This window comes from Bufo bufo, chromosome 3 (genome assembly GCF_905171765.1).
Source record: "Bufo bufo chromosome 3, aBufBuf1.1, whole genome shotgun sequence".
In the NCBI taxonomy this organism is placed as follows: Eukaryota; Metazoa; Chordata; class Amphibia; order Anura; family Bufonidae; genus Bufo; species Bufo bufo.
The window spans coordinates 130,387,116-130,410,317 of NC_053391.1; the positions used below are offsets into that span (position 1 = coordinate 130,387,116).

Here is a 23,202-nt window from a genome sequence, read left to right on the forward strand (position 1 = left end):
TTGCTTTATTGAAAAAAAGAAAAAAGAAAAAAAAAAAAAAAAACTGAAAAAAAAAAAATACAAACTTTAATTCCCAACCAGGCTCTTGGGTGATTTGGAAGGCTCAGCTTTGTGGGAATTTACTATGAACACAGCAGCTTCTGTATCAAGAAGGTGGATCCCAATACAAATCCTCCTCTTAAAAACTAGACAAAAAGGGATCTGGGGAAGCAAAATATACCAGCGCTTCCTTCTGACAATCTCTGGAACACAATGGCCTGATAAAGTGCGTTTTAGTCAAGGCTGTGTGTGGACAATATCACTACCAGTGAAGACCAGATGGGGGCGTTTTCTCATCTTTGTTACTTTCCAGAGAGAAAGGTGGAATTCTGACATCAAAATGTGAACCATCAGGTCGCTCAAACCGGAACGTTCCCCTGAAACACAAGGATGAGGCAATGGTAAGAATCTGTATGTACATAGTTCCCCATCTGTTACAGTTAAAGGGGTTATCTGGTAATTAATATTGATGACCTATTCTCTGGATAGGTCATTAAGATCAGATCAGCAGGTGTCCAACACCCGGGACCCCTGCAGATCAGCGTTCTGTGAGGTCAGCAACCTTCGGCACTCCAGCTGTTGCGAAACAACAAGTTCCAGTGTGCACACTAAGGCTACATTCACACGTCAGTATTTTTCTATATCCCGATTTTCGGTCCGTTTTTTGCGGATCCGTTGTTCCTGAAAATGTTTCCGTATGTCATCCGTTTTTTGCGGATTCGCAAAAAACGGAAACATGTATAAATTTCAATAAGCAAATAAAGTTGTTTGGATTTCTTTGGAAAAAAAATATATATATATATTAAAATGTAATTTCCAGGAACGGAATCAGCATAAAACGGATGACATACGTAATGACATCCGAATGTCCTCCGTTTTTTGCGGATCCATTGACTTTGTATTGTACCAGGATCCGAATTTTGCGGAAAAGAATAGGACATGTTTTATAACGTTGAAAATGAATGGGTCCAGATCTGGTCCAGATCTGTTCCGCAAAAAACGGAACAGATCAGGAAAGAAAAAACATGTCCTAGGCCATGGTACGTTGGTTCCATGGCCTAGTTGCAGCTCAACCCCATTGATGTGAATGGGGCTGAACGGCAATACCAAGCACAGCCGCTGTCCAATGTATGACGCTGTGCTTGGAAGGCTGAAGCACTTAGAGCTCCCTGAACCAGCTCGGACCCCTGCCGATGTGGTAATGATGACCTATCCTGAGGGTGGGTCATCATTATCAATTTCTGGATAACTCCTTTAAAACATTGCTTAGTACAAAGAAGTGAAGTGTCTCACCACATATGGCCACTGGAAGCCTGCAGGGATACATGACTACTGTACTGGAAAGCTGGCTGCTCCTTGGAAAGTACCGGCTCCTAGATGTGGTACAAAACTAGGTAAGCACAAAATTCACCCACACGATGATCAGACACCATGCAAGAAACTCGAATGGTGACCTTACCCGGCCCACAACACCACGACCTCTCACAGTCTCCAGCGTACCAGAGAGGCTGAAAATCCGCCAATGACGCTCTCTCAACTGAACTACTTCAACACTGAGGTTCTCCAGACGGATGCAGTAACGCCACTAAAGGTTAAGCAGATACTAAAATTACTGATAGACATGAGCGGCATTTAAAGAAAACGACAGCACCTTAATTCCAGTCATTAATGCACATACTGCACATTTTTTTCTGCAGTATAAACTAAAGGCCTCATCTATCAACTGTCTAACAGGTCTTCGTTGCCCACAGCAACCAATCAGAGCTCACCTTTCATTTTTTCAGAACACTTTAAGAAATGAAAGGTGAGCGCTGATTGGTTGCTATGGGCAACCAAGACACTTTTCCTGTTAGACAGTTGATAGATGAGGCCCTAAGTCTCAACGTATTAGCACTGTGATATAAAAGGAGTTTTCCCATCCTGTGCATACTGCAATCCGGATGCCAAGGCCATTACTGGCAGCCTCTAGCATCAGGCACCGATCAGAGACCGATAAATAGAGTCTCCTAGTCTTGTTAACCCCTTAGATGCAGTGGTCGATATCAACTGTGGCATCTAAGATTTTTGACAGTGAGCTCCCCGTTAACCATTGCTCCCCCCCTCCCCCATCATAATGTGATCACGGTGAACTGATATACTATTATGTTAAACGGGGGCATAACAAAGGCTCCAAAGCCTGCCATAAGCACTTCTTGGGCCATGTTACAGAGGCATGGCTTAATATGCTGCCTGTCTGTACTATGTATTTCAAGGCATTACAGAAGTGATCAAAAAAGAAGAAAAAAAAAATAAAATGTTGCTTCAAGTCAGCTAGGAGAACAAAACAAAACAAAAAAAATGAAAACCAATAATGTACCCTAAACACTAGGCGGCGCAGGCGCGTGACGTGAGTGAGCGCCGCCCCCCGCACTGCCTGCTATTACCGGAGCTAAGACAAAGTAAGATATCCCATATCCAAATAAATTATAATCCAAGTAAAGAGCTCAGCAATGAGCAATGATTAAAGTTAAAGTAGTTACTGATTAGTTTATAAATATACTGCTGTGAGCGTCGGGGAGGGAGATCTGTGGATGGCACTGTAGGGGGATCTGTGGATGGCAGTGCCATCCACAGATCCGCCTACAGTGCCATCCACAGATCCCTCCTCCCCTAAACAGTGCCATCCACAGATCTCCCCCCCATTATGGCACTGTTTAGGGGGGGGGGGGGGGGGGGATCTGTGGATGGCACTGTTTAGGGGGGGGGGGGGGGATCTGTGGATGGCACTGTTTAGGGGGGGGGGGGGGGATCTGTGGATGGCACTGTTTAGGGGGGGGGGATCTGTGGATGGCACTGTTTAGGGGGGGGGGATCTGTGGATGGCACTGTTTAGGGGGGATCTGTGGATGGCACTGTTTAGGGGGGATCTGTGGATGGCACTGTTTAGGGGGGATCTGTGGATGGCACTGTTTAGGGGGGATCTGTGGATGGCACTGTTTAGGGGGGATCTGTGGATGGCACTGTTTAGGGGGGATCTGTGGATGGCACTGTTTAGGGGGGATCTGTGGATGGCACTGTTTAGGGGGGATCTGTGGATGGCACTGTTTAGGGGGGATCTGTGGATGGCACTGTTTAGGGGGGATCTGTGGATGGCACTGTTTAGGGGGGATCTGTGGATGGCACTGTTTAGGGGGGATCTGTGGATGGCACTGTTTAGGGGGGATCTGTGGATGGCACTGTTTAGGGGGGATCTGTGGATGGCACTGTTTAGGGGGGATCTGTGGATGGCACTGTTTAGGGGGGATCTGTGGATGGCACTGTTTAGGGGGGATCTGTGGATGGCACTGTTTAGGGGGGATCTGTGGATGGCACTGTTTAGGGGGGATCTGTGGATGGCACTGTTTAGGGGGGATCTGTGGATGGCACTGTTTAGGGGGGATCTGTGGATGGCACTGTTTAGGGGGGATCTGTGGATGGCACTGTTTAGGGGGGATCTGTGGATGGCACTGTTTAGGGGGGATCTGTGGATGGCACTGTTTAGGGGGGATCTGTGGATGGCACTGTTTAGGGGGGGATCTGTGGATGGCACTGTTTAGGGGGGGGATCTGTGGATGGCACTGTTTAGGGGGGGATCTGTGGATGGCACTGTTTAGGGGGGGGATCTGTGGATGGCACTGTTTAGGGGGGGGATCTGTGGATGGCACTGTTTAGGGGGGGGATCTGTGGATGGCACTGTTTAGGGGGGGGATCTGTGGATGGCACTGTTAAGGGGGGGGGATCTGTGGATGGCACCGTTTAGGGGGGGGGGGGGTCTGTGGATGGCACTGTTTAGGGGGGAGATCTGTGGATGGCACTGTTTAGGGGGGCGATCTGTGGATGGCACTGTTTAGGGGGGGGGGATCTGTGGATGGCACTGTTTAGGGGGGGGATCTGTGGATGGCACTGTTTAGGGGGGGGGGATCTGTGGATGGCACTGTTTAGGGGGGGGGGATCTGTGGATGGCACTGTTTAGGGGGGGGGATCTGTGGATGGCACTGTTTAGGGGGGGGGATCTGTGGATGGCACTGTTTAGGGGGGGGGGGGGATCTGTGGATGGCACTGTTTAGGGGAGGAGGGATCTGTGGATGGCACTGTTTAGGGGAGGAGAGATCTGTGGATGGCACTGTTTAGGGGGGAGATCTGTGGATGGCACCGTTTAGGGGGGAGATCTGTGGATGGCACCGTTTAGGGGGGGGGGATCTGTGGATGTCTTTGTGATTAATTACTCTGCTTTAATTATGTTCAATTTGTAGCAATAAAAATACATCCTGCATATCAGATATTTACATTACAATTCATAACAGTAGCAAAATTAGTTATGAAGTAGCAAGGAAAAAAATGTAATGGTTGGGGGTCACCACAACATGAGGAACTGTATTAAGGGGTCACGGCTTTAGAAAGGTTGAGAACCACTGCTTTAGATGATGTTACACAAGAATTCAAGGAAAATGGAGATGAAATTTCTAAATTTCACTTTTTTGGCAGATTTTCAATTTTAATCCATTTTTCTCTTTAACACATCGAGGGTTAACAGCCAAACAAAACTCAATATTTATTACCCTGATTTTGCGGTTTACAGAAACACCCCATATGTGGTCGTAAACGGATATAAGGGCACGCGGCAGGGCGCAAAAGGAAAGCAGTGCCATATGGTTTTTGGAAGGCAGATTTTGCTGGACTGGTTTCTAGATGCCATGTCCCATTTGAAGCTCCCTGATGCACCCTTACAGTAGAAACTCCCAAAAAGAGACCCCATTTTGGAAAATAGGGAATAAGGTGCCAGTTTTATTGGTACTATTTTGGTGTACATATGATTTTTAAATCGCTCTATATTCGTTTTTTGTGAGGCAAGATAACCCAAAAAATGTCTTAGCACAGTTTTTTTTTATTTTATTTTTTTACAAGATTCATCTGACAGGGTAGATCATGCGCTATTTTTATAGATCAGGTTGTTATGGACGCAATGATATCAAATATGTCTACTTTCTTTGTTTCAGTTTTACATAATAAAGCATTTTTGAAAAAAAAAAATTAGTTTGTGTCTCCATTTTCTGAACGCTTTTTTTTTTCTGCCGATCTTGTGCAGGGGCTCGTTTTTTGCAGAAAATTGTCGTTTTTATTGGTATTTTTAGGTACATATGATTTTTTGAACATTCATTATTACACTTTATGGAGCAACGTGACCAAAAAATTTGTTGTTTTGTAAGTTTTTATTTATTTTTACAGCGCTCACCTGAGGGGTTAGGTAATGTGACATTTTTATAGAGCAGATCGTTACAGACGTGGCAATACCTAATATATATATACTTTTTCTTATTTAAGTTTTACACAATATTAGCATTTTTGAAACAAAAAAAATAATAATTATGTTTTAGTATCTCCATAGTCTGAGAGTCACAGCTTTTTTATTTTTTGACTGATTGTCTTATATAGGGGATAATCTTTTGGGATGAGGTGACTGTTCGATTGGTAGTATTTTGGGGGGTATACGCCTTTTTGATCGCTTGGTGTTACAATTTTTGTGCTGTAAGGCGACCAAAAAATGGCTTTTTTTGGCACTTTTATTATTATTTTTTTTTACAGTGTTCACCTGAGGCAGTGATATGCAAACTGCAGCACTCCAGCTGTTGTAAAAAAACTACAAATCCCATCATGCCCTGCTGTAGGGACTGGGCATACTGCCAGTTGTAGTTTTACAACAGCTGGAGAGCCACCGTTTGCCCATCCTTGACCTGAGGAGTTAGGTCATATGATATTTTTTATAGAGCTGGTTGTTACGGACGCGGTGTAATATGTGTAGTTTATATATTTTTTTTTTTCTTTTCATTTTTTAAATCTCTTATAAATGCGCGGATAGGAAAAGGCAATTTTATTTTTTTACTTTTTTTTTTTTCACACTTTTTTTTTTTTATCAAGTCCCACTTGGATCTTGACGATCCAGTGGGGCTGATGGCTGTACTATACTTTGCAATGCTCTTGCCCCGTGCAGATATTTTTCAGTTTTTTTTCTTTCTATGTAGCACTAATATGCACCTATTCCATAGGCGCTGTTCTAGAAGAAAAAAAAAAAATAAAATGCATAAGGGCTCATGCACACGATCGTATGTATTTTAAAGTACGCAGAAAATGGATCTGCAAAAAATTCAGGATTTTGCGGAACAGCTGGCCCCTAATATAATAGTATTATCCTTGTCCATAATGCGGACATTAAAGGGGTTCTGCAGTTTTTTTTTTAAACTGATGATCAGCATCTGATCGGCGGGGGGTCCGACCCCTGCTAATCAGCTGTTTGAGAAGGCAGCGGCACTGGCAGTAGCGCTGCAGCCTTTTCGCTGTTTACTGCAGGCCCAGTGACGTCAAGACTAGTATGATTGGCCTGGGCGCGGTTAAGCTCTGTTCACTTGAATGGAGCTTAGCCCCACCCAGTGATACTAGTCGAAACGTCACTGGGCCAGCGGTAAACCGCGAGAAGACAGCTGCACTAGTGCCAGCGACACTGCCTTCTCAAACAGCTAATCGGCAGGGGTCCCATGTGTCGGCCCCCGCCAATCAGATGCTGATGATCTATCCAGAGGATAGATCATCGGTTTAAAAAAAATAAATAAATCTGCAGAACCCCTTTAATAGGACATGTTCTATTGTTTGTGGAACGGACAAACAGAAACAGATTGCACACAGAGTAACTTCCTTTTTTTGGCGGACCCATTGAAATCAATGGTTCAGCATATGGTCCACCAAAAAAAATAAAAATAAAAACAAAAACACACCGAACGGACACAAAAAGAAAATATGTTCGTGTGCATGAGCCCTAAGCCTAATTCTAACTGCTTAAATCTTTCAGAGGCGTTTTGCTTGATTACCTACCAATGACAAGGAAGAGTTACTTACCCAGTAGACATGGGAATTCTGAGCTTCCTGTAACGAGAAAAAAAAAATATATATTTTTTACTCAATCATATTTTGAAAGGATTTTACAACTTTCTTTTTTTAATAAACTGTGTAGGGGTTACAGTAATAAAACGGACTTAGTTTCAGATCCCTCATTGCTCTGTTTACACTGTTGCAACAATGGCAGCTTGTCCTAACACATAAGGTGCCAATAGAGAGGAGCGAATTTCAGGTTATGAAATTCGTTCACGCTACTGGTAAAAGGTGAATTAGAGGCATTCTGTTATTCATTCCGTCTTCATAGAAGTCTATGGGCTGCAAAACGGATCCGTCCGTGTCCGTAATGCTAGAGTCCTCTCCTGCATAACGGAAACGGGACGGATCAGTTTTGCAGCCCTCTAAAGGCATTCAGTTATGCATTCCGTCATAGAATTGCGTTATGGTCCGTGGTAACAGAATTCTTAACGCAATTCACCTTTTACCAGTAAACGAAGCGTGAACGAATTTCAAAATATGAAATTCGCTCATCTGAAGGTGCCAATTACTCACTAGCTACAGTACTGACACGACAACGCCGTTGCAACCAGTTAGTGGCTGTAGCGGTCAAGTCTTTAAGGAGACACGTCATTACGACAGCAGTGTAAACAAAGACCAGCAGGCGATTTAAAAAGTAGGTTTACATTTTTGTCTAGTAACATACTGTAGAACATATACAGTTTAATCGAAATAAGACTAGAAAGCACCTTTACATGTATGGAAAAAAATAAATAAAATTGTCAGGATGGCACATGGGGGAATAAGCCTTGGTGTAAGGCCTCATGCACACGACCGTTCCGTTTTTTGAGGTCCGCAAACCGCGGATCTGCAAAAAACTAAAGCCGTCCGTGTGCCTTCCGCAATTTGCAGAACGGAACGGGCGGCCCATTGTAGAAATGCCTATTCTTGTGCGCAAAATGGACAAGGACAGGTTATTTATTTATTTTTTTGCAGGGCCACGGAACGGAGCAACGGATGCGGACAGCACACAGAGTGCTGTCCACATCTTTTGCTGCCCCATTGAAGTGAATGGGTCCGCATCCGAGCCGCAAAAACGGCGGCTCGGATGCGGACCCGAACAACGGTCGTGTGCATGAGGCCCAAGGTACACTTCTAAAAGGTCGATCATCAATATAGCTTGCAAAAATGGTACTAAATATAAACTATAAAAGAGTTATTCATGCAGCAGTTCTCTATGGCTATGATTAATGCAATACAGACGTGGTTCCAACAATGGCTAATAAAGCACAACACAGACCCTCATTCCCATGTAGAAGGGAATCACTGTGACACGGATATTCTCAGTTGTCTCCCTATGCACATCAGACAGCTCCAGCCAAGGATGATTCTTTTCCTGCCAAGCATGAAGTGTTTCACATGCTACAAACGGTGGCACTTGAAGAAAAAGGAAGGTCATTAGAAGCATTTTAAAGGACTTTCCAAGAAACAGAAACTAATGATCTGTCCTCAAAATTGCTGGTGGTCCAACACCCAGGACCCCGCAGATCTGCTGTTTTTCAGCAGGCGCCAGCACTAGCAACTAGACGGTGGCCTTAGTACTGACTGTGCCGGTGTACATCATCTCAGCTCCTATGTAACTGAATGGCAGGCGATCTGCACTATGCCAGCACGGCTACATAGTGGACGGACTTTCTGTTTCTGGATCCATATGCTGTTTAACTTCTGGCGACTGCATGTAACATCTTACCGGTGGCAGGTGCTGGGTTTACCAGATATTGATGACCTATCCTGAGCATAGGTCATAAATAGCTGTTATCCCACCTGGACAACAGATTATTTTGTACCTTGGAAATTTATGGCATATCCACAAGCCGGCACATCTAGTTTAAGAATGAATGAAAAGTGGGCACACGTGCAGCTCCCAACATTAACCTCTATGAGAATTACAGAAACAGTCAAGAAGCTGTGCTTTGCTGTATCCAAAACCCCTCAGAGAAGTGAATGGAGAGAGCCACGCACATGAGCGGCCACCTTTCCATTCATGTGTTTCCAGGATGCAGTGGTCTCCCTATAATGCAGGTTGCGTATACATCATAAATGTCCAAGGTTGGAATACTCACTTGAAAAGGACATCCAGTGTCTAGATATTGATAAGCTATCCTCAGGATAGGTCATCATCCGGATGATGGGGGTCCGACACCGCCAAGATTAGCTGTTTTCGGCCAGAAACGAAACAGTTGTTTATGGCACTGGCGATTGACAAAAATACCTGAGCGGTGGGTGCCACGTGTTGGACCGCCAATGACCTGATATTGATGACCTATCCCGGGGACAGATCACCAAACCTAGACACTGGAAAACCACTTTAAATCCAATTTTGACAAATATGAGGGCGATTACTATAACTTACCTTTGGTTTGATCATAGCTTAGGAACCTTTCAAATAGTTCATGCTGTATGGGGATTTGATCAGTAGAGTTGTAGGGAAGTATATCCTCATGACTTACATAATCTAAACCTTTATGGGATACAGAAGAAAAAAAGATTTTCTAAGACGCAAAACGCTGGTATTTTCCATGTCTATAAAGATATTAAAGCGGTGGCCCACTATGGAAATCCCTTTGTTATATGATTCTCTCAAAAATAATCAGAGCACAGGGAGTTGCCAGGATCCCCAGAGATCCATCCTCATCTTCACCAGAACCAGGCACCAAGGGAGTGATTTACCAAACTGGTGTAAAGTAGAACTGGCTTAGTTTCCCATAGCAACCAATCAGGATCCACCTTTCATTTTCCAGAGCACTTTTGAGAAAATAAAAGTTGGATTCTGATTGCTTGCTATGGGCAACTAAGCCAGTTTTCCTTTAGACCAGTTTTGATAACTCTCCCCTAATGTCTAATTTCCCTCCAATGCAGCCACAGGTTTTATACGGAGTCTATTAAATTAAAATTTATCACGAAAAAGGCCGGTTCCTTCAGTGCAAAATAGTATTCTAGCTGTTTTGCACTCTAGCTAATTGACTCAGAATTCCCCGGCTGGGTATATAAACATTGGTTACTTAGGCTACTTTCACATATGTGCTAAAGGTATCCAACAGAGGAACGGCCTGCAGGAGTTCACCATATCTGGAATATGCACCAGTTATGTCCAGCCAAATCCCAGCGTTCATGCCTGAAACCAGCCGATCCAATTATAGTCAATGGGCTCCGGCGGTGCACTATAATATCTGGCTAGGCCGGATTCGGGGAACACTGGCAGGCTGTTCTAGTAAGTCTGATGGATACCATTAACGCATACGTGAAACTAGCCTAAAACTGCCCATGGACATCTTTTCATATTCAGGACTGAAGCATCTCTACACTTACACCAAACAACTCCTCAAAAATGTGGGAATATATATATATATATATAGATATATACATAGCCCTTACTTTCAAAGTTTTCCCAATTTTTCGGCTGACTGACTGACCTTCATTTCTTAAAGTAATGATGGCCACTCGTTTTTCTTTACTTAGCTGCTTTTTTCTTGCCATAATACAAATTCTCACAGTCTATTCAGTAGGACTATCAGCTGTGTATCCACCTGACTTCACCTCAACGCAACTGATGGTCCCAACCCCATTTATAAGGCAAGAAATCCCACTTATTAAACCTGACAGGGCACACCTGTGAAGTGAACACCATTTCAGGGGACTACCTCTTGAAGCTCATCAAGAGAATGCCAAGAGTGTCCAAAGCAGTAATCAAAGCAAAAGGTGGCTACTTTGAAGAACCTAGAATATGACATATTTTCAGTTGTTTCACACTTGTTTGTTATGTATATAATTCCACATGTGTTAATTCATAGTTTTGATGCCTTCAGTGTGAATCTGCAATTTTCATAGTCATGAAAATAAAGAAAACTCTTTGAATGAGGTGTGTCCAATATATATATATCACACACACACACACACTGCTCAAAAAAATAAAGGGAACACAAAAATAACATCCTAGATCTGAGTTAATTAAATATTCTTCTGAAATACTTTATTCTTTACATAGTTGAATGTGCTGACAACAAAATCACATAAAAATAAAAAAATGGAAATCAGATTTTTCAAGCCATGGGAGGTCTGGATTTGGAGTCACACTCAAAATGAAAGTGGAAAAACACACTACAGGCTGATCCAACTTTGATGTAATGTCCTTAAAACAAGTCAAAATGAGGCTCAGTAGTGTGTGTGGCCTCCACGTGCCTGTATGACCTCCCTACAACGCCTGTGCATGCTCCTGATGAGGTGGCGGACGGTCTCCTGAGGGATCTCCTCCCAGACCTGGACTAAAGCATCTGCCAACTCCTGGACAGTCTGTGGTACAACGTGACGTTGGTGGATAGAGTGAGACATGATGTCCCAGATGTGCTCAATTGGATTCAGGTCTGGGGAACGGGCGGGCCAGTCCATAGCATCAATGCCTTCGTCTTGCAGGAACTGCTGACACACTCCAGCCACATGAGGTCTAGCATTGTCTTGCATTAGGAGGAACCCAGGGCCAACCGCACCAGCATATGGTCTCACAAGGGGTCTGAGGATCTCATCTCGGTACCTAATGGCAGTCAGGCTACCTCTGGCGAGCACATGGAGGGCTGTGCGGCCCTCCAAAGAAATGCCACCCCACACCATTACTGACCCAATGCCAAACCGGTCATGCTGGAGGATGTTGCAGGCAGCAGAACGTTCTCCACGGCGTTTCCAGACTCTGTCACATGTGCTCAGTGTGAACCTGCTTTCATCTGTGAAGAGCACAGGGCGCCAGTGGCGAATTTGCCAATCTTGGTTTTCTCTGGCAAATGCCAAACGTCCTGCACGGTGTTGGGTTGTAAGCACAACCCCCACCTGCGGACGTCGGGCCCTCATATCACCCTCATGGAGTCTCTTTCTGACCGTTTGAGCAGACACATGCACATTTGTGGCCTGCTGAAGGTCATTTTGCAAGGCTCTGGCAGTGCTCCTCCTGTTCCTCCTTGCACAAAGGCGGAGGTAGCGGTCCTGCTGCTGGGTTGTTGCCCTCCTACGGCCTCCTCCACATCTCCTGATGTACTGGCCTGTCTCCTGGTAGCGCCTCCATGCTCTGGACACTATGCTGACAGACACAGCAAACCTTCTTGCCACAGCTCGCATTGATGTGCCATCCTGGATAAGCTGCACTACCTGAGCCACTTGTGTGGGTTGTAGACTCCGTCTCATGCTACCACTAGAGTGAAAGCACCGCCAGCATTCAAAAGTGACCAAAACATCAGCCAGGAAGCATAGGAACTGAGAAGTGGTCTGTGGTCACCACCTGCAGAACCACTCCTTTATTGGGGGTGTCTTGCTAGTTGGCTATAATTTCCACCTGTTTTCTATCCCATTTGCACAACAGCATGTGAAATTGATTGTCACTCAGTGTTGCTTCCTAAGTGGACAGTTTGATTTCACAGAAGTGTGATTGACTTGGAGTTACATTGTGTTGTTTAAGTGTTCCCTTTATTTTTTGGAGCAGTGTAAAATATATATATATATATATATATATATATATATATATATATATATATATATATATATATATATATATATATATATATATACACACACATACATACATACACACACATACATACATACATACACATACAATGTAAGGGCCCATTCACACGACCATATCAATTTTTTTGCGGATTGGAAAATCCTTCTACATGATAGAAATGCCTATTCCTGTCTGACATATGGAAATGAATGGGTCCGCAATTTTGCGGAACGGATGCGGACAGAAAAATACGGTTGTGTGAATGCGCCCTTAAACACACACACATACAAAATGTACATTCCCTTCATCTGCAGGTTAATTTTAACAAATGAGATTCTTATTGACTTACTATGATTTTTCCCCTCTGGGCCCAAAGCCCTGAACGGATCTCACAAACGGAAAGCTAAGTGTGAAAGTAGACTAAGTCTCTACTTCTTCTGAGTTTGAGTGTACACAGGAGTCAGGTTATTAGTGACACTTAAGGTCCCTTTAGACGGGACAATTCATTGGGCTACTGTTGGCAAAGAAGCGTTCCTTCCCGGCAATCGCCTGCTCGTCACTGGAGGAGATCTCCTCCACAGTATAGGAAGTAGTGATCGCTAATGCCATCGCTCATCCCCATACAGACTTGTTTGCCAGCAGCAGACTGCTATTTAGACAACACAATATGATGTCTGCAAACGACCATTTAGGTGACAACATGAATGACATGATGAATGAGAACCTTCTCAATTAGTCTAAAGGGCCTTTACACAGAGAACGCCAACAACCACCAATAATAGCCGTTTCAGCTCGGAAAGGGGGAATGATTTACATGCATAAATTACAAGTTTTACAGAATTTTATCCCAGAAGAGTACCATATATATCATTGCGCTCAGCTCCTCCTGCTCTATAACATGCTGCCTACAGATTGCACTGCGTTTTGTGGTGACAGGTTCTCTTTAAAGAGATATTCACATCTGGACATTTATGGCATACCCACAGTAGCTTACTCTGCTATTTTCGGAACTCACAAATGAAGGGAGACAGTCGTGCATGTACGTCCACCTCTCCATTACCAGCGGAGCAAGACAGAGCCTTGTTCTCAAGGCAGGCGCTGGTTCCAGAGGTGGGACCTGCAACTAATCAACATTTATCACATGTCTTGTGGATCTGCCCCAAATCTCCAGATGGGAAAAACCCTTTAACCATAAGGTTTCTTTTTCCATAAGTCAATATCCATAAAATACTTACCAGGAATTGCATACAAAGCTCGACTATCATCATGATTTGCAAGGAACGTCACTGCTTCTGTCTGTGATCTTTGTGACTGGTGAAGAAAACAAGACATACAAACACTATCAATGAATCCAAGATGGAACAGTCTTTGAACCATTTTACTAGTTTCCTAAAAGCTTGGACATTTTTCTCATATAAAACACCACGACTGCTCCATACATCTGATTGGAGCCTGCAGTTATCCATGTACGTGCTGCAGAAGCAATGCCCCCAGAGGACTCCCAGGCTATGAGCTGTGCGCTACGATTGGCCAGCGCTGCAGCAAGGGACAACCCTAATACAAAAACTCCGCCCAGTACAACAGAGGGAGCTGCAGACACCGGAGCCTATACCGGGCGAACGGAGCGGCGCCCAGACATACTAGTAAGTGCAGGGGGACCCCAGGGCGCCGCTCTGCCCACTGATATATTTAGTTTTTAGTTTTAAACTAGTGAAAGGTCCTCTTTAAAAAAAAAATAATAATAATAATATCTAAAAGCACCTTGCAGACGAGCGAGAATTCTGCGCGGGTGCAATGCGTGATGCGAACGCACAGCGCCCGCACGGAATCCGGACCCATTCATTTAACCCCTTAGAGACCGGGCTCATTTTCACCTTAAGGACCAGGCCATTTTTTGCAAATCTGACCAGTGTCACTTTATGTGGTGATAACTTTAAAACGATTTGACTTATCCAGGCCATTCTGAGATAGTTTTTTTGTCACATATTGTACTTCATGACACTGGAAAAATGGAGTAAAAAAAATATAAAATAATCTTTTATTTATAAAAAAAAAAAATTGGAAAAATTAGCAAATTTCCAAGTTTCAATTTCTCTACTTCTAATACATAGTAATACCTACAAAAATAGTTATTACTTTACATCCCCATATGTCTACTTCATGTTTGGATCATTTTAGGAATGCCATTTTATTTTTTGGGGATGTTACAAGGCTTAGAAGTTTAGAAGCAAATCTTGAAATTTCAGAAATTTTCTAAAACCCACTTTTTAAAGGACCAGTTCAGGTCTGAAGTCACTTTGTGAGGCTTACATAATAGAAACCATCCAAAAATGACACCATTCTAGAAACTACACCCCTCAAGGTATTCAAAACGGATTTTACAAATGTCGTTAACCTTTTAGGTGTTCCACAAGAATTAATGGAAAATAGAGATAAAATCTAAAAATTTCACTTTTTTGGCAGATTTTCCATTTTAATAATTTTTTTTCCAGTTACAGTTACAAGCAAGGGTTAAGCAGGGGCCCCATATTCCTCAGGGTCCCCGGCTGCACAGGAGATATGTCCACCCTGTATGGAGCAAATTGTCAGTCACATCAAGTCTTCTGTGAACATACCTTTTAGTTCCTATTAATGAAGCACACTTACTATGTGGGGGCAGTCACGAGCATCTATTAGTACTTGGTAATAGGTGTGCGTCTTGCCCTTGACCTCTTTGGATCCATGAACTGCTGAAGTCTCTGACCTGAAAATAGAAATCAGCCAATGAAAGGCTCCTTACACTTAGATATTACAGAAATGCATATTCATTAAATCTGGGCCAAATTACTCTTAATGAAATCACATCGAGCCTGAAGAACAGTAAGACCCAAACTCACTTTTCTGAGACAGGTGAAGCGACATCTCGGTCGTATAATCTCGCCTGCCATGGAAACAGTACGATGCCTCGGTATCCAAATATGCTGTGCAGGAAGAGCTGTGCAACAAAACACGGAGATGCAGAAAACGTCCATATAGAAGAATGGGATTTACATTACCAGTATAATGTTTAGTATTTAAAGGCGTATTTTGGTTATAAAAAGTTATCTGCTCTGCTATTAGTTTTGGGGGGGTTTAGACCACTAGGCCCCCCGCAATCATGAAAAAGGAGATTTTTGTATAACTTACCAGTAAAATTTCTTTCTCGCTCTTCATTGGGGGACACAGAGACCGTGGGTATAGCTATGTCCTCTAGGAGGCGTTGATACTAGTAAAAGCAGTTAGCTCTTCCCCTGGCAGCTAAACCCCCTCCAGCCTGGAGAGAGAGCTTCAGTTTGTGAGAAGCAGTAGTAGAAGCAAGTAAACCAACGAAAAAACGTGCAGCAGCAACAATGCCAATAACCGAACCAGGTTCTAACCAGCAACAGCCACAACTGTGGCCGAACAACAATACTGGGTGGGTGCTGTGTCCCCCAATGAAGAGCGAGAAAGAGATTTTACTGGTAAGCTATACAAAAATATCCTTTTCTCACCCATATTCATTGGGGGACACAGGAACCGTGGGACGGTCAAGAGCAGTCCACGGGGAGGGAAAAACCACAGACCTATGGAAGCAAGCGTCCCTGCAGGCATCTAAGAAACTGCCGCCTGCAAAACCATGCGGCCCAAGGCAGCCTCCACCGATGCAAAGTATGCACCTAGTAAAATCTTGTGAATGTGTGTAAGGAGGACAAGTAGCCGCCCACACAATTGTGCAGCTGAAGCGTGATTCCTCCAAGCCAAGATACGCTTACCGCTCTGGTGGAGTGAGCCGTGCGACCTAAGGGCGGAACCCTTCCCCGTCGCAGTATGTGTCAGCAATTGCAGACTAAAAACCAACGTGCGACTTCCACCTTGGAGGCCGCCAATTTCTTGCGAGGACCCTCCGAAAGACAAAAAAGGGAAGGGACTGGAGGCTGCTAAATAGAGCTTCAGAGCTCTCAACTTCCAAATGGTGTAACTCCTGTTCCTTAGGGTGTGAAGGAGATGGACACAGTGAGGGAAGGAATTTCCACATTAACATGGAAGTCAGAGACCGCCTTCGGAAGAAAAGAAGGCACAGGCGGAAACCCACTTGTTCCTATGAATAACCAGGAAGGGCTCTCTGGAAGAGAATGGCGCCAACTCGGACACCCATCTAATGGATGTGATAGCAACCAGAAAAAAACTACCTTCCAGGACAGGAGTCTGAGTGAAAACTCCTGCAAGGCTTCAGGGGGAAGCCTGGAGCACTGAGAGGACTAATTCAGATCCAAAGGCGTTAAAAGAGGCTGGCACTGAGGAACAGAATGTGCCACTCCCAGAAAGAAGGTTCTTACAGGCCCAAGGGAGCCAGAGAACGCTGGAAAAAGATAGAAAGCGCCAACACCTGACCCTGCCAAGAACTAAGGGCCAGACCAAGGTCCAACCCTGACTGAAGGATGGACAGGACACTGGGGAGAGAAACAACGAAGTGGGGGAATGTTCCGGTTCCCCAGAAACCCAGGAAGACCTCCAGGCCCTGTAATAGATCCTGGGCGATGCAGGCTGCCTGGCCTGAATTGTAGTGCGGATGACATCCGCTAAAAAAAAAAAAAAACCTCTTCGCGTCAGAATGGCGGTTGCAATAGCCACGCCGTCAAACGAGGAGACCTTAAAGGCTGATGGAAGACCGGACCCTGAAGAAGGTCGTCTCTGAGCGGCAGCGACCAAGGGACGTCTCCTAGAAGGAGAACGAGGTCGGCGTATCACGCGCGACGGGGCCATCCGGAGCGACTAGGAATGTCGGAATGCCCTCCATCATGATCTTCCATAGAACCCTGAATAGGAGGGGAAGGGGAAACTCCTACCAAGGGGAGAGCAGGACGCACACGTCGCATGCTTCTGGATCTCTTGCTCGGGATAGAAGGGAGGGAAGCTTCGTGTAGACACAGTAAGCACACCCAGGACCAATGGAAAGGATTCCCTGTAAAAGGGGAATGGAAGGCCACAAGGAATACCCCGTGCAATGCAGATGAGGGAAGGCAGTAACCCAGGAGCCACTAAGGCTTGCGGGGTGGCATGAGCCTCAAAACTCTCCACCTGGAAGGGCGCTAAACAGGAGCAACTGCCAAGCTAACGCCAGGGTAGGACCCCCACCTGAGGGGATGCCTCACTGCAGCAACCACGAACTCGAACCTTAGCGTAAAATCTTACCCCATGGAGGAGAACTGGTTGTAGTAGCTAAACCAGAGTGCCAGTATAATCACTTTCCCAATAGGGAGAAGTGGTGGATACAGAATACAGAGTCAGAGAAAAACACCCGACTCGGTGGAACGCATGCACCATATTAGTGTAATGGTGTACGCACTACGTATTGATGTGGACAAATCCATGACCGACCGGAACAGTGGAGGCTCATGGAGATGGGGGTCTCTGGGATACAAGTGTTGCTAGGTAACCCCCTGAAGGCAGAGGAAGTTATAATCATGCCCAAAACCAGCATCAAAAGAAGGATACAATGTGGAATAGCCACCGTATCCACTGGCGGTACCCATATGCCACTAGATGAAGAGTATCGGGCAACCGCGGGTACCGACTGGTGACACGCCCCACTTGCGAAATAAAATCAAGCATCCAGGAAGCCAGGCAAGAGGAGTCATACTGCATTGTTAGCCCCCTACTCCAGCAAAGGAGGGGGCCACCCGCAGAGGCCACCGAATTTAGCACTAGAAGAATCCGCCCCTGCGAAGGAGCTGAGAAGTAAGCACCCCAGTATGTAGTTGTGAAGCAATTACCACTCCCACAGTAGTAGCCAGTGCTTGCCCCATCAGCGCAAAACTGTAAGGGGTAATGCCTACAGCAGACGTTGCAACCTGTGATAATGTCATCACGCCACCTATGGAAGGGGCTAATGCAAACGTCAGGTACTGAACCCAGTGAAGATGCAATTCCGCCACCTACGGAAGGGGGGGGGGGGGAATACACCTGGCACTGAAAAACCAGTGTTATTGTACTTAGTCCACCTAAGGAAGGGGACAGTATATGAAGCGAGTACTGTATCCCGTAGAAGTGCAATGACTCTGCATATGGAAGGGGGTAAGCATCAGTACTGCTGGCCACCGTAGATGCAATCTTGGGAGACTGCTTCGGGTGCATGACAGAGTCTGAATTAGTGATCCCCCCCACCTCGGACTGACTCTCCCCGGGGAGAGAAGGTATGTCCGAGCATGACCCATGGAGGAAGGGTGGGGGAGTGGAGATATCCACAGAGAAAGGATGTCCTACTGTGGTCCGCTTGCACGTAAGTCTACCCCTCAGAACCTCGCCCCTGGCAGTTGTGAACTGCGCAGGTGGGGGCTTATCAACCAAACTACCCAGAGGGTGGAATGGGAAGTCTAGAGGTCCATCCACTGGATTGCGCAGGCAATGCACTATCACCAAACAACCCCGGAGGGTGGATTGGGAATTCCAGAGGTACTCAACTGTATTGCACAGGTGGAGAATTATCAACCAAACGACCCGGAAGGGTGGATTGGGAAGTTGGAGGTCCTTATTGAATTGCGCAGGTGGAGAATACCAACCAAGCGACCCGGGAGGGTGGATTGCGAAGTTAGAGGTCCTTTATTGAAATGCGCAGGTGGAGGATTATCAATCAAACTACCCAGGGGGTGGAATGGGAAGTCTAGAGGTCCTCCACTGGAATGCGCAGGCGGTGCATCATCAACTAAACGACCCGGAAGGGTGGATTGGGAAGTTGGAGGTCCTTATTGAATTGCGCAGGTGGAGAATACCAACCAAGCGACCCGGGAGGGTGGATTGCGAAGTTAGAGGTCCTTTATTGAAATGCGCAGGTGGAGGATTATCAATCAAACTACCCAGGGGGTGGAATGGGAAGTCTAGAGGTCCTCCACTGGAATGCGCAGGCGGTGCATTATCAACTAAACGACCCCGGAGGGTGGATTGGGAATTCCAGAGGTACTCAACTGTATTACACCGGAGGAAATTAATCAACCAAGCAACCCCGGAGGGTGGGTTGGGAACTGTCAGAGGTCCTCCACTGGATTACGTCGGTGGAGGATTATCAACCAAACAGCCCCAGAGGGCGGAGTGGGGGTTCTTCAGGTGTCCTTCACTGTATTGTGCAGGCGGGGAGTTATCAACAAAACCGCCGCAGAGGGCGGATTGGGAAATTATGAGAGGTCGTCACGTGTCAAAAGGAGAACCTGTAGGCCCCAATTGAAGCCGGGGCCTAAATTTTTTGCGGCGCCCGGAAGACCGGGATGTTCACCCCGCGGCCCGGAAATCGTGACAGCAGGAGTCCAATACCCCCGTGCTCCCATGCAAAGTAAGTGCCTCGCGCAAGGGCTCAGGCGTCCGCGATCGCATTAACTCTTTCGGAGCGGCGCACTTGGCACCTGCTTCCGAAAGAGGAGGAATATGGGGGACACTGCCGCCTGAATAGTTGGGAGTGGGAGTCGCCCTGTGCTCCAGCCTTTCGCTGGAGATGCCCGGGAAGAGGATACATTAACCCTCTATGAACCGGAAAGCCGTCGGCCTATAGGGGAAGTGAGAGATGGGGGGGCCGCGTGTCGTTGGTGTCGCATGGCGCCCACCAGATTAATCCCTTCTTTCCTTACGGGTCTAGTTTCTTAGCTAACTAAAGGCTTGATATGTCCTTAGGGCGACCCAGATCTTAAAAAAAAAAAAAAAAAAAGGGGGTGGGGGGCTTCATACTTACCTAGTCCGTGTACTCACCTCATCTTCATCCTCCCTAAGTGGGCCTATAAGGTCACCTTCTCCAGCAGGGTCACCTCCTCAGCAGCTGGCACCGAAGTGGCAGGAGTCTGGTATGGCAGGAGGGTCTTCTCTTTGGCGGACCTAGGTGACCCCTTAGCTGGCGGGATGCAGGGGAGCGAGGCTGCCCTGGTCCACCTTGTCTTCTGTGGGGGAGGCAGCAGTGCGGGTGACCGGCACTGGCGCAACTCGACCCCGGAAGAACAGGCAGGCGAGGCGTCCACTGTTTTCCCATCTGAAAAAGAAGGAAAAAAATAAACTAAAATAAAAAATCTTCTGGAGAGGTCTTGCCTCCTATTGACACTAGAAAAAACTGAAGCTCTCTCCAGGCTGGAGGGGGTATAGCTGCCAGAGGAGGAGCTAACAGCTTTTACTAGTGTCAACGCCTCCTAGAGGACATAGCTATACCCACGGTTCCTGTGTCCCCCAATGAATATGGGCGAGAAATGTGGGAAACATACACCGAAATGAATGGAGCAGCTAGTCGAGTATGCACCATGCCGTTCTATTCATTCTCTACAGCACTCCTGGAAGTAGCCAAGTGCTATAATCTGCTGTGTCCAGCAGTCCCATAGAGAATAAATAGAACGGCTCTATTTTGAGGTTCTCGTGATCAGCAGGGGTCCCATCCACTGGATAGGGCATAACTTCATACAACTGAAATACCCATTAAATTTGTTTATGAAGATAACCTGTCTTTGAATATCTACTTGATACAAGAGTCTCACTCCTGCCATAACTATAAACTCTGTGCGGTGAGGGGTGGAGGGGGGGGATGAGGATACATTTTTTTTACATTAAACAATACTGAATCAAGAGGGACTGCGTCATCACAGACAGCCCCACTTAGAATGTGATCCCCTGAACAAGCAGCCGATTACCCTAGGTCCTGCCCCCAGCAAACGGAAGATTACTAATTGCAATACTGTACGAGGGTCTTTCAGATGAATGGCTTTTGTCAGCTCGTGGCTTCTCGTTTGGGCTTACAGAGGGATGTCAAAATGGGAAGAGGGGTGGCCTCTATGACGTCCATTTGTCCTGGTAGGGCATATGGGTCAGGTGTTGTCATCATGAGACATCCACTCTGCTGGATTTCATACGTCGACTACTTTTTTGCCACAGATTTCAATGGTGCCCTACAGTGCAGAATCCCCATTGGCGTCAAGGAAGTGGGCTGTAGTTGGATTTTGGCATGTAGCACGTTTGAACATACCCTTATAGTAAGGCTACAACCACACGGTGCGGTCATTTGGTGCTTGCCGCGCAGCCGTACCGGCCACAGTTGGCTCTAATTAAACTGATGAGACCATACTGTTTAGTCATTGTTAAAGAGGTTGTCTGGGCTTCTAATATGGATGACCTATCCTCAGGATAGGTCATCAATATCGGATCGGTAGGGGTCAGACACTCCTGCCGATCAGCTGTATGAGGAGATTGCGCTCAGGACACACGTGCCACCGCTCTTCCTGCTTGCTGCTGTTTGTCTATGGAACAGCAGCAGAAGACAGGGCGAGAGAAGCGTGGCGGTGCGTGCGCATGCCTTTCCTTCATACAGCTGGTCGGCGGGGGCGCCGGACCACCACCAATCTGATCCTCAAGAACGGTCATCAATGGAAAAAGCCCGGACAACCCCTTTAATGACTGCAGGTGCCATGTGGCCATTAACAATACAGAGGAACACGCCGGCCAGCTGCACCCAGATCGCACAGTGTATGTGGTATCCATACTCCTCATGCTTGGACAGCCAAATGTGCACTGTGCTCTGAGAAGGGCTTCTGCCCATTTGTATTTTTTACATAGATTTTTAACACAATGACTGCAATTAAGTCATATAAAATGGTCAGATATCACTTCTAGCCCTCTATCAGATATCCTTACCTGACCCGTTTCATATTTTCCCTGTTGCTTTGGCAGCTCAAACACCCCCACTGTCTCCAAGACTTTACCTTCTGGTCGGTTTCTAGAAAGACATAAAAAAAGGTAAAGAACTATATAAAAATGTATAAAAGCAAAAATAAACCTGAAGATACGATTGTATCACCCAATATCTCTCTACACCACGATCCACTTTAGGCTGGGTTCACATCACCGTTTATTTTTCCGTTCTTCTGATCCGTCAGAAGAACTGAAAAATAAAGAGAGAAACAGATCCTGTGCATCAGTTATTACACATTTGGCATCCGTTTTAGCCATTTCCGTCCGAGATCCGTTATTTTAGACATGTATGTAGGGCTTTTGTTTCCGTCTAAAATAACAGATCTCAGACGGAAATGGCTAAGATGGGATGCCAAATGTGTATAACGGAGCATAGCCCCTTAAGGGTACTTTCACACTAGCGTTTTTGTTTTCTGGTATTGAGATCGGTCATAGGGGCTCAATACCGGAAAAAAACTGATCAGTTTTATCCTAATACATTCTGAATGGAGAGCATTCTGATCAGGATGCATCAGTTCAGTCCCTCTTACGTTTTTTGGACGGAGAAAAGACAGCAGCATGAACACTTGCCGGAATGCCGGATCCGGCATTAATTTACATTGAAGTGTGTTAGTGCCGAATCCGGCATTAAGTGTTCCAGCAAAACGGATCCGGCATTCCGGTCTGCATATGCGCAGACCTTTAAAAATGGAAAAAGAAAAAATTAATACCGGATCCGTTTTTCCAGAAGACACTGGAGAGACGGATCCGGTATTTCAATGCATTTGTCAGACGGATCCGCATCCGGATGCGTCTGACAAATGCCATCAGTTTGCGTCCTCTGCCGCAAGTGTGAAAGTACCCTAAAATACAGGAACAGTTTTTTTCTGCTCTTCTTACATATCAGAAGAATAGATAACAAAACTGTAATATGACCCCGCCCTTAAACTGTCAATAACCAGAATACAGATCTCCACAAGTATCTGTTACCATCATTTTTATTCTTAATCGCCAAGGAATGGAAAATGGCGG

At 45.7% G+C, this 23,202-nt stretch overlaps 1 protein-coding gene across 1 annotated transcript in view; it reads right to left on the reverse strand.

The window, feature by feature from the left end:
• The window catches only part of POLDIP2 (DNA polymerase delta interacting protein 2), a 26,228-nt gene continuing 3,026 nt past the window's right edge, over positions 1–23,202 (reverse strand). The window contains exons 2-11 of the mRNA XM_040423572.1: positions 22,135–22,216; positions 15,363–15,460; positions 15,133–15,229; positions 13,722–13,797; positions 9,352–9,459; positions 8,239–8,375; positions 6,945–6,971; positions 1,499–1,624; positions 1,333–1,412; positions 1–416 (exon numbers count right to left, since the gene is read on the reverse strand). Of these exons, the coding sequence (XP_040279506.1) occupies positions 302–416; positions 1,333–1,412; positions 1,499–1,624; positions 6,945–6,971; positions 8,239–8,375; positions 9,352–9,459; positions 13,722–13,797; positions 15,133–15,229; positions 15,363–15,460; positions 22,135–22,216 (946 nt within the window). The 3' untranslated portion in view covers positions 1–301. The remainder of the gene's footprint in view (positions 417–1,332; positions 1,413–1,498; positions 1,625–6,944; positions 6,972–8,238; positions 8,376–9,351; positions 9,460–13,721; positions 13,798–15,132; positions 15,230–15,362; positions 15,461–22,134; positions 22,217–23,202) is intronic.